The sequence below is a fragment of the Palaemon carinicauda genome, chromosome 42 (genome assembly GCF_036898095.1).
Source record: "Palaemon carinicauda isolate YSFRI2023 chromosome 42, ASM3689809v2, whole genome shotgun sequence".
In the NCBI taxonomy this organism is placed as follows: Eukaryota; Metazoa; Arthropoda; class Malacostraca; order Decapoda; family Palaemonidae; genus Palaemon; species Palaemon carinicauda.
The window spans coordinates 25,354,570-25,367,729 of NC_090766.1; the positions used below are offsets into that span (position 1 = coordinate 25,354,570).

General features: G+C 35.4%; 1 protein-coding gene across 1 annotated transcript in view; it reads left to right on the forward strand.

The window, feature by feature from the left end:
* The window catches only part of LOC137633049 (glutamate receptor ionotropic, kainate glr-3-like), a 26,691-nt gene extending 14,812 nt beyond the window's left edge, over positions 1-11,879 (forward strand). Inside the window, exons 7-12 of the mRNA XM_068365215.1 lie at positions 189-430; positions 2,576-2,760; positions 3,351-3,587; positions 6,267-6,445; positions 10,055-10,220; positions 11,742-11,879. Coding sequence (XP_068221316.1) covers positions 189-430; positions 2,576-2,760; positions 3,351-3,587; positions 6,267-6,445; positions 10,055-10,220; positions 11,742-11,879 — 1,147 coding nt within the window. The remainder of the gene's footprint in view (positions 1-188; positions 431-2,575; positions 2,761-3,350; positions 3,588-6,266; positions 6,446-10,054; positions 10,221-11,741) is intronic.
* The last annotated feature ends 1,281 nt before the right edge of the window (positions 11,880-13,160 follow it).

Consider the following 13,160-nt stretch of genomic DNA (forward strand, 5'->3'; position numbering starts at 1 on the left):
ATAGATCATGTAAAGGCATACGGGAACACGGATCGTATGGTATTTTGGCTCATGGTAAATCCTACTTCAAACTTTTATAACTAAAGGGATGGAGATTTACCACCCCAAATTGTCAAATTTGACTTCTACAATATGGTTTTGCGCTACCTGTCCACACCATTTTTTTTTTTTTTTTTTTTTACAAACAGCTACGTAGTTCGAGTGCCCAAGGACATGATACCAGGTGTGGCCGACTCAAATGGCACTTGGAGTGGAGCATATGGAGTCATCCAGCAACAAAAGGCTGACATGACGACTGCAACTGCTGTGAGCAACGATAGACTGGTGATCGGAGACTATGAGAGAGTTTATGCAATCGACCAGTTCATCGTCGTTTCCCTCAAGCCGCAACTGTTGCCCCAGTACCTAGTTATCATTCGTCCATTTGAACGTAAGAAGTTTGTAATGCATTCTGTACTTAGTGCATAGTGGAACACATTCTGACTAGGTCAAATGAAGATTGTCTCATATACCATTGTTTCTAAGGTTAAACACAGGCACTGCCACTTCGTCCATATGAACGTAAGAAGTTTGTAATGCATTCTGTACTTAGTGCATAGTGGAACACATTCTGACTAGGTCAAATGAAGATTGTCTCATATACCATTGTTTCTAAGGTTAAACACAGGCACTGCCACTTCGTCCATATGAACGTAAGAAGTTTGTAATGCATTCTGTACTTAGTGCATAGTGGAACACATTCTGACTAGGTCAAATGAAGATTGTCTCATATACCATTGTTTCTAAGGTTAAACACAGGCACTGCCACTTCGTCCATATGAACGTAAGAAGTTTGTAATGCATTCTGTACTTAGTGCATAGTGGAACACATTCTGACTAGGTCAAATGAAGATTGTCTCATATACCATTGTTTCTAAGGTTAAACACAGGCACTGCCACTTCGTCCATATGAACGTAAGAAGTTTGTAATGCATTCTGTACTTAGTGCATAGTGGAACACATTCTGACTAGGTCAAATGAAGATTGTCTCATATACCATTGTTTCTAAGGTTAAACACAGGCACTGCCACTTCGTCCATATGAACGTAAGAAGTTTGTAATGCATTCTGTACTTAGTGCATAGTGGAACACATTCTGACTAGGTCAAATGAAGATTGTCTCATATACCATTGTTTCTAAGGTTAAACACAGGCACTGCCACTTCGTCCATATGAACGTAAGAAGTTTGTAATGCATTCTGTACTTAGTGCATAGTGGAACACATTCTGACTAGGTCAAATGAAGATTGTCTCATATACCATTGTTTCTAAGGTTAAACACAGGCACTGCCACTTCGTCCATATGAACGTAAGAAGTTTGTAATGCATTCTGTACTTAGTGCATAGTGGAACACATTCTGACTAGGTCAAATGAAGATTGTCTCATATACCATTGTTTCTAAGGTTAAACACAGGCACTGCCACTTCGTCCATATGAACGTAAGAAGTTTGTAATGCATTCTGTACTTAGTGCATAGTGGAACACATTCTGACTAGGTCAAATGAAGATTGTCTCATATACCATTGTTTCTAAGGTTAAACACAGGCACTGCCACTTCGTCCATATGAACGTAAGAAGTTTGTAATGCATTCTGTACTTAGTGCATAGTGGAACACATTCTGACTAGGTCAAATGAAGATTGTCTCATATACCACTGTTTCTAAGGTTAAACACAGGCACTGCCACATGATCTTAAGCTTTGTTCACACAAGTGGCAATGATTTGATTCCAATGAGAACACTCTTGTTAATACTTTTCAACCTTTTTAAATTCATATTCAACTAATTTCACTGGTCATATCACAGTCTGTGATGATGACTGACAGATATATTGTTCTTTTATGCAATATAAATGATTTTTGTTGGTTTAATGATTATTTTTTTCACCTTTCTTCTTCTTCACACACGTGGAAACTTAATTTGCAATTTAATCCCTTTTTTTTCTCATGTGAATGTTAGAGCATTTTGAATATTGGAATAACATAACCACTGATGATTTCCCATGACTTCACATTTCCCCATCGCTTTTCCTCAATTTATTTTTAGCAATATACTTGAAACAATTAAAATCTAATAAAAAGTTGATGAACCTTTTTTTATTTGTATTGGATACAACTTTTATATTCTATAACATCCAGTATTTTTCCTTGACTTGTATTTCATTGTGATGAAATTCCCTTTATAACATTTGTAACAACAAGGTAGTTTGTCTCATTTGTGAAAGTAGACATATTACTTTCATATTGGCTAATCAACTTGAGTCTGATAGTCCAGGATAAAGTTAGATTGCCAAAGACTAATATAATTTTAATATAGTTTTCATTTCAGATACATGTTAAATTTGCAAGTCAAACTGACCAGATCTATAGAAATATTTTTATTCTATTTTATATGGATTAGGTCTATAATGATAACAATAAAAATAGATGCAACACCATCTGGGGTTACTCCTACTTAAAAAAAATCAGCATGTAAATGGAAAATACAGAATTTAGTACAAATATGTAGCAATACTAGGCCTACATTTTCGATTTCAGCTGTCGTCTGGATCAGCCTACTGACTGCCATCTTTATTTGGGGAGTGCTGTACTGGGGCCTACAGAGATCACGGTCATATTTCACAACAGAAGAGAGCATGCCTCTGACTGAAGCCATCTTTTACAGCTCTGGTGTTATGCTAGAAGACCCTCCTTCCCAGCCTCCAAACAATATTACTGGACAGGTCAGTCTCATCATTCCCACTGATATTATTTTTGTGTCACCATCCTCCTGATAAGTATCAAGATTGCTTATCTCAGTTTCTTTACTTGTTCAGGTAATCTGTGTTTACATTCTATCTCTAGGTCTGACTGACGGTTGTCCAGTGTCTGTTAGTTTCTTTACTTGTTCAGCTAATCTGTGTTTACGTTTTATCTCTAGGTCTGACTGACGATTGTCCAGTGTCTGTTAGTTTCTTTCCTTGACTGGTCTTGACTTGCAGTCAATGTTTCTTTATGTTGAACAGGCTGATATAAATCTCTTTTTATAGGTTATTTATGAAAAATCTATTTTAATGTAGTTACTGTTCTTGAAATACGTTATTTTGATTGTTCATTATTTATCTAGTGGTTTGTTTATTTCCTTTCCCTAAAAGGCATATTTTTCCCTGTTGGAGCCCTTGGGCTTATAGCATCCTGCTTTTCCAATTAGGGTTGTAGCTTAGCAGGCAATAATAAATTACAGTATATTCAAATTTGAGATCAACATATATTTGAAACTTGAGAAACAACAGATTTTATACTTAGTACCATCTCTTTTCAATTTTCTCCCCAGATGCTGTTGGGATGGTGGCTTGTCTTTTGTCTCCTGATTACCACCGGGTACAGGTCTTCCCTCATAGCTCATCTGACGGTGAAGGGGACAACGGAGCCCATAGACACTTACGAGGACTTGGTTCGACAACCCAATTGGCGCTGGGGTTGTGAGAGTTCCCTGATGAATGGCATCGCCAAAATTTACTTCATAAGAAGCACAACTCCTGTAGTTAAACAGGTGTTCAAGAAAGTTGAGGTGAGTTCGTTCGTTCGTTTTAGAACAACCTGCCCTGAAGGTGCAGGCCACGGGCTCTTGTCCAAGTGGGATAAAATGTGAACGTTAAGAGTTATAGAAAAATAAAATGTTAAAAAAGACTTGACATATTTACTTTAAAGGTAATAATGTCTTTTTAATACAAAAATTAAATGTTGAAAAGACTTGGTGAGTTTCCTTGGTACCATGGTAGTGGTAGTATCTTCCACTTGCCATTATGAATGGGGATATATATGAGCCAGTGGTGTGGGTTGGGGGAGCTTAAATCTGCTGCACGGTAGCCATTTTGCTAAACACTGAAGCTTCCTGAGCACTGGGCAAATCCTTGAGTACAAACACTTGATCTGACACAAGAAGTAGATCACCTGGCAGGAACCACAAGAGATTGAAAGATGAACAGTTCCGCGGTAGCAGGCAAACCAAACAACACGACAATGAGCATAGTGTCATTAAACACAATACTCTGAGATAACTTTGTCTCCCGGTCATGGAGTGTAAATGCTACGGTAATTTTGGAAAATTGGTTATTTTACAAAATGCCCGGCCATTATGCAAAAAGACCAAATTCATGGGCACTTTGCAAAATGACCTATATATTTCGACATTTTGCAAAAGGGCCAAGATTTTGGTCCATTTACAAAATCTTCAGTATCATCGTTGGTAAGGTTACAAAATGCCCAATCAGCAAGTAGCTAACCTAACCTACTTGCTGATTGGACATTTTGTAACCTTACCAACGATGGCACTGATGATTTTGTAAATGGACCAAAATCTTGGCCCTTTTGCAAAATGTCGAAATATATAGGTCATTTTGCAAAGTGCCCATGAATTTGGTCTTTTTGCATAATGACCGGGCATTTTGTAAAATGACCAATTTTCCAAAATGACCGTAATATAAACATTCACGGGGTGGATGATCTGTTACTTCACGTGAGGTCCTATGCGCCGAGATTCGACTGTGAATCACATCTTCATTCTGAACACTAATTATCGATAGATAAGTCGTGGAAGTGTAGGAAGAGAATCTAGATAAGTCATAGCATTAATGGTGCTCCCACTTAAAGACAACACCAATGGTTTCTTGTTCCCGTTCCTCTTCTTCCAAAAATTCTCCCACCGGGAAAGAGCCACGAACAGTACTCTGAACAAAAATATTCCAACGAACAGGAATGGATCCTATACAAAGAAAAGAGCACATGATTATCGACGGAAGGATTCAACACGAACTTGCTGTAGGGTTTATCTATGCTACTCGCAGAAAGCATAATGCATCAACCATATGCGTAATTGCAAAGAAAGGAAATAGAACCAAGGTAGTATTCGAGAGCAGGGGGGCGGGGGGGGGGGGGGTTGAAATGCCCAATTACGAGGACAGTTGAAGAAAGAATTAGACAAACAATCTTGTAACTTGTTTTTATTGTAATCACCTGTGATCCACGTCTGTTGAAGATATTAATATCGAAGAACGAAGGTTTCTTTCGAATAGACACACCTATTAATACATTTATTCAGGATAAAAACGTCATTGTGATGTTTGAGAATGATTATGAGAAAAGCCAGGACTATGACAACATTTTGCAATTTTCTACAATTGCACGCGAGGGTCGCCATTTTTGCAACCCTGATTTTTTGAATGATTGGCTTACCTTGTTGCAATTGACTAAGGCTAGATTTGCCTCTTTTTATACCTGCCTCCATAGACATTCTATCTTGAATACGGAATTAAAAGGGCTAAATTGGAAGGACTTGGGCTGCTTCCACAAGGTCAACCTACGGGAATGCATCTTGGTCGAGTCCGACACCACAAGATTACAAGAGTTGTGGCAGGATTAACAGAGTACTCTGTTAATCCTGGGTTGTGGTAATTTGTTGGAAACATCCCTGCCTGGCGATCAGCCGTACTTAGGTCCGATTCCCGCTCTAGTTTAATAGTTTCTTGTAGTGTCTGCAACCTCACCATCCTTGTGAGCTAAGGATGGGGGTTTGGGATAGCACAGAGCTCTACCTGCCGAGTCATAAGCAACCATTGCCTAGCCCTCTCTGGTTCTAGCTTGGGATGAAAGGGGACTTGACCGCTGATCATATGTATATATGGTCAGTCTCAAGGGCATTGTCACTGTCCCTTGCCTCTGCCATTCATGAGCGACCTTTAAAGGAGGCAGCATAAGAGTTCTACAGATATAATTAGTAAAATGGGATGGAAGAAGTGGGACATGGGTGAATATGGCACATATCTCCTTAATAGTTCATTGTATCACATTTCCCTATTTCCAATTGCACCTTCTTAATTGCATTTTATCTATAGTTCCCTTCTATCAATCAACATACTCTTCTTCTTTACTTCAGCTTTCCCCATTTCAATGGAAGAGCCGAAGGTAAAGAACATCATCATCATCATTATTATTATTATTATTATTATTATTATTATTATTATTATTATTATTATTATTATTACTTGCTAAGCTACAACCCTAATTGGAAAACCAAGCTGCTATAACCCCAGGGGCCCTAACGGGGAAAATACCACAGTGAGGAAAGGAAACAAAGAAAAAATAAAATATTTTAAGAACAGTAACAACATTAAAATAAATATTTCACATTTGAACTATAAAAACTTTATAATAATATAGTTCCTAACATCAAATATATCACGTTCAACAGGCTGTCGACATCCCCACAGGCCTCCAGAAAGTCCTGAGAGGACAGTACGCGTTGCTGACATCACGAAATAGGATCCGCACCGAAATCGAGTCCAAGTACGCTGACTCCTACGGCCAAACTCCTTTCTACCTGGGCAGACAGAGCTATACTCTCGCGCCCGATCTCGGCTGGACGTTTATGTACAGCTAGCAAGTTTGGATATCATATTATAGAGATGGCATAAGTTGCATGCACACCATGAGCGTTGAATCTGGGTATTATTATTATTATTATTATCATTATTATTATTATTATTATTATTATTATTATTATTATTATTATTATTAAATAAGCTTCAACCCTAGTTGGAAAAGCAGGATATTATAAGCCAAAGGGCTTCAACAGGGAAAAAATAGCCCCGTGAAGAAAGGAAATAAGGAAATAAATCAACTATAAGAGAAGTAATGATCAATCAAAATAAAATATTTCAAGATCAGTAACATTAAAATAGATCTTTCATATATAAACTATAGTAACAGTTGAACGGCATGGACTACCTTCTGGCTATTTTGTGAAGTAAAGGGAGAAATATTCTAAGTAGGAAATTTCATAGATATTAATGAATGCCTAAAATGACATAGAAATGCCTAAGCCTAGCGTTGAACTGAAGGAAATTAGTTCCCTTATCCAACCTGTCTGAATTCACTTTGGATTTGATAATGTGACAATGTTTGTGAAGTGTTCTGCATTCATTTAATAATAATAATAATAATAATAATAATAATAATGATAATAATAATAATAATAATAATAATAATAATAATAATAATAATGACGAAGACGATAATAATGATATTTATGATTATTATGATTATGATTATTATTATTATTATTATTATTATTATTATTATCATTATTATTATTATTATTTGGAATGTTTAGGGAAAATTTAAGATATAAATATGCTCAAGTATGAAATAATAGTGGAAGGGGTAAGAACACAGAAAGAAAGAACTTGAGAAAAACGTAAAAAGTAAAGTAGTGAAGCACGTTTGAAACATGCTAAAAGAAAAAAGAAATAGAAAGAACACAGGTGAGGTTTGTAAAAGGAAATGTGTAAAAGGGAATGGGTTACATACTAGAAATGAAAACCGAATAAGTTGAGATACTACCGCTAGAGAGTTATTGGATCCTTTGACTTGCCAGACAGTACTACATTGGATCCTTCTCTCTGGTTACGGCTTATTTTCCTTTTACCTACACATACACCAAATAGTCAGGCCTATTCTTTACATAGTCTCCTCTGTCTTCATACACCTGACAACACCGAGATTACCAAACAATTCTTCTTCGCTCATGGGGCTAACTACTGCACTGTAATTGTTCAGTGGCTACTTTCCTTTCGCCAAGTGTGTAGAAGAGACTCTTTAGCTATGGTGAGCAGCTCTTCTAGGAGAAAGACACTCCCAAATCTAACCATTACTATCTAGTCTTGGGTAGTGCCATAGCCTCTGTTTATACCATGGTCTTTCACTGTCTTGGGGTAGAGTTCTCTTGCTTGAGGGTACACTCTTCCACTTGCTTTATTTTTTTAAGTTTTTATAGTTTATATATGAGATATTCATTTTAATGTTGTTACTGATTTTAAAATATTCTATTTTAAATGCTAATTATTTTCCTTGTAGTTTCCTTGTTTCCTTTCCTCACTGGGCTCTTTTTCCCTGTTGGAGGCCCTGGGCTTATAGCATCCTGCTTTTCCAATTAGGGTTGTAGCTTACCAAGTAATAATAATAATGATAATAATAATAATAAATATGAAAGGCTTAAAGAAGCAGGAATGAGGAAGACAAGCAACGTCAGTTGTTCTGAGACCCCTTGTTAAACTATAGGGAATTAGAAAGTATTAGAAATACAAGCAGTACAGAGGTAAGATTTTGGGGAAGACTTCTCAAAGGAACTTTTGTCCATATCCGCTCTACCGGACAACATACTGTAATAATTATAAACAGGCAAGTCACAGAGAGAGAGAGAGAGAGAGAGAGAGAGAGAGAGAGAGAGAGAGAGAGAGAGAGAGAGAAGAGAGAGAGAGAGAGAGAATATGATTATAAGTAATGAGGTGTTTGTATTCTTTATGCATTAAATTTTCAATCTAAAATTGGAAATTATTATTATCATCAAAAGGGAAGAGATTAATCAGCCCAATGAATAAAACGCAACTCATACACAATGTTAAAAAAATCCGTAATTTTAATAGGAGATTCTCCGTAAAAATATACTGTTCTCAGCCATATTTCAGGCGACCATAATTTTTACCCTACTTTGTTATTATCTTTTATGGGTTGGTGATCGTAATGTCACTCCTTAACGTCAATATATCCGCTTTCAAAACAGTAAATGGCTGGCATCATTTATTCCAGGATTTTTACCTGTTTTTTTTACGACAAATTTTTAACAGTGCACAGAGCTGGCCCGATTAACATCGAGAAGAAAAAACAATATTGAAATGAATGTTTAATAAATGAATAAAAAAAATATATATATTAAATATAAAAGATAAAAACAATTGAATTGAGGTCATTTTTTTAATTAATAAATAGAAATTTAAATCTTATCTATAAAACCCATTTTTCTTAAAAAAATTGAAATCCTAAACACTGAGAAATTCTCAGAATCGATTAAATGGTCAATAAAACTTTTCCCTCCAGAACATAAATCTCTTTCTCTTTTAAAAATTTACAATTGATAAAATATATATTTCATAGTTAAAATACAATCACACTCAATGCACCTGGGTACTGCTTCAAGAGGTGTGCACATCAAATACGCATGCGTCAGTTTTGTGGGACCTATCCGTAATCTGGCTAAAATTCCTTCTGTCTTCCTTTCTCTTTATAATGACGATTCACATAAAGGAACCTCTGGCTTTAGTTCTTTTAACTTAATACCATCAGATTCGTTATTCCACTGATCGTGTCATTTTGTAGCTATGAAATGCTTCAACTTAAAGGTGTCTGGTTTCAGTTCAAGTTTCATCGGAATAGATACTCACCAGAACGTCAGCCGGGCAAGCCCATCCCCGCCCCCTGTTGTGCCCAACCATGGCAATAGCCTCCCCAGTAAATAGCTTAAACTTACGGTCCAAGGCTGGGATCGATCTGTTGCCATGCGAATGCTAGGCGAACACGTTGCTACTGTACTAGCCAGTGTTATTCAGTCTTTCACGGGAAGTGAAAGACTGAATAACACTGCTTTATTAAATTGATTAAAAATCTAGCTGCAGCATCGGCTTTTCCAATACTCATAATCCCAACATGGGCAGGATCCCAACATATTTCTATATTTACAGCGCGGGAATAAAACCTGTCAAGGAGCTCTTTAAATTTCTATACCATTTGATTGAAATGCCAACAAATAAGTAACTGAATAAAGAAGACACGCTTTGGAGTTCAGATACAGACACAAAATCTTGCAGTAGGAGTCAACTAATTAGGCTGATCTTTCTGATTTTCGTAGTGATGTGGAAAGTTAGCTTCATTAAATACAGCACACTTTACACGGAGCCAAGAAGATAATACTTTTCTTTATAGCACTTCGTAAAATTAATACAGATACTTTTGATCAAGTATTTACAAATCAGGTACTTTGTTTTACATGTTATATTGCCAACAGTTTCTCTTTAGCTAAATACAGTGTTGCCTGCTTCCTGCTTCACTGCACAGCTGCTTAGCTTCCCACGAAGTGTACCGGCATTATTGAAGCTAACAGGTACGTACAAGGATCTCGTCCTAAACCGAGGACTTTCATTCCAGAAAAGGCGCCCCATTTCGACCTCGCTTCGCCCAGTTGGCCAACAGACTGATCGAGGCGGGGCTTATTGACTACTGGTTGGAAGATGTCATTTCTCTTTACGTTAGAATAACCAAGGATGGAACGAAACAGGAAAGCAAACAAGAGCAGACAACCGACAATGGAGTGGTAAGTTACAAAGAGAATCTATTTTGTTTGTCTGCCTGGTTAATGGTCTCTGCTTTCTTCCACTAACGTACGGATGGTGTCTTATTAGTTTCATTTATTGTACATTGTACTATTATCTTTTATTTCTCATTGTGTCTTAATTTCAAATGGAAATTTAAATTCTTAGTTTTCTATCATACGCATACACGTCCATATATATATATATATATATATATATATATATATATATATATATATATATATATATATATATATATATATATATGTATATATACATATATGTATATATATACACATATATATATATATGTACATATATCATATACATACATACATATATATATATATATATATATATATATATATATATATATATATATATATATATATATGTATATATATACATATATATATATATATATATATATATATATATATATATATATATACATACATATATACTACGTATATACACACACACACATACATATATATATATATATATATATATATATATATATATATATATATATATACATACATATACACACACACACACACACACACATATATATATATATATTATATGTATATATATATATATATATTTTATATATATACACATATATATCATATATATCCATCTATATATATATATATATGTATATATATATATATATATATATATATATATATACATATACATATATCATATATATATATATATATATATATATATATATATATATATATATATATGTATATATATAAATTTATATTACCTATAAATATTGCAGAGGCAAGGGACACTGAGGATGCCCTAGAGACTGACTATATATATATATATATATATATATATATATATATATATATATATATATATATATATATACAAGAGGCAAGGGACAGTGACAATCCCCTAGGGACTGACCATACGTACATATGGTCAGCGCCCAAGCCCCTCTCCACCCAAGATAGGACCAGAGAGAACAAGGTAATGTCTGCTAATGAATCTACAGGTAGACCCATAGGCTCCCCCAAGCTCCTCACATCCACATCCTTAACTCACAAAGATGGTGAGGTTGCAGACACAACAAGAAACTATCGAGCTTAAGCCTGTCTCGAATCCCAGTTCAGCAGACTGCCAGCACTTTGCACATACATTATTATTATTATTATTATTATTATTATTATTATTATTATTATTATTATTATTATTAGCTAAGCTACAACCATAGTTGGAAAATCAGGATGCTATAAGCCCAAGGACTCCAACAGGAGACTAAAGACTTTCTTGTTCTGCAAGTGCTTCGATAAAGTGGATTTGACAATAAACGAGCAATATGAGGTGTGGATTGCAGAATGCCTATGAAGGTCCTGTAGACTAGGATTCCCCTGCAGTATAGGGCCAGAAAAACACCCCTTGGGGTAAAGTAAGTTATGTACCAACAATCATAATATTGTGGAGAGAGCAACAAAGGACCTGGAACCTGTCACAGCAAACTCTTGGTTTCTTTCCAGGGTGACGATGGCAAAGTTATCCTTCGACTGGACCACATGACTGGAGTGTTCCTGTCCTACCTCTGCGGCGTGGTCATCGGTTCTCTGGTCTTTTTGACAGAAAAAGTCCTCGGTCGACATCCTCATTATACGAGCTAAAACCTTCTGTCTCCCTATCACTTTTCTTCTTTATGAGTAAATAACACTTAACTGAATATAGTAATGCTTTTGGATCCCTTTATGAAACAGTAAGAACCGCATTAATCTTAAGAGTAAAACTATTTAATCCTCTTGGTGAATCAGGAATGGACTTTCTCAAACTTATATCTTTATTATCATTATTACTGGCTAGGCTACAACCCTAATTGAAAAGCAGAATGCTATAAGCCCATGGGGTCCAACAGGGTAAAATAGCCCAGTGAGGAAAGGAAATAAGGAAACAAATAAATTACAAGCAAAGCAATGAACGATTAAAATAAAATATTTCAAGAACAGTATACTTGAATACAAACATAACTTTTCTTCGTAGAAGATTGGTTAATGAGAATTCCTTGAGAATACTCGACCGTACCTTTGTAATCACAGTACTGGTCTACTGTAAGTGTATATACAAAGAATAGCCAAAGTATTTAGCCTACTGAGGAGATTGTAAAGATTCATCAACAAATTAAGGTAATTTGATCATTAATATATCCCCATTGATAGGTTGGGTTACTCCCATTTTTTTCTGTTCATTTGCAAATAAAAAATAGTGGATTTACTGTACTTACTTTACTTTAAGGGCTGTTTTCCTGGTTCTATCATCATCATCATCATCATCATCATTATCATTATTATTATTATCATCATTATTATTATTATTATTATTATCATTATTTTTAGCTAAAACCTTAATGGGAAAGGAAAATGCTATAAGCCTAAGGGCACTAAGAGAAAGATGGCCATGTGAGGAAAGGAAATAAGGAAACAAATAAACTACAAGAGAAGTAATAAACAATAAAAATGATATATTCTAAGAACGGTAACATTAAAATAGATCTTTCATAAACAAACCATGAAAAGCGACTCACGTCAGCCTGTCCAATATAAGAATATTCTCAAGAAAATTTGAACTTTCAACCTGTCTGTCAAAGAAGCCTTTGCAACCATCAGAGATTTTTCATTCGTGAACTCTAGTAGAATCAAGGTCAGTGAATAGAGAATAAGTTGCATGATCATGAGTGATTTAGTCAATGAAAACTGACCTCTATGTTCTGATATGTTTTCAAAATGGCTACAAGATACAAACTAGAACGGGCACTTGGTAGAGCACATACCTTCGCCTATATCATGTTGTATATCACAAGATCGGCAATGATATGGCAAAAAAGACGATTTTGACCTTTTCGTGACCTTGACCTTGACTTTTGATCCAACCACTCCCAAAAGCTAAGCAAATTT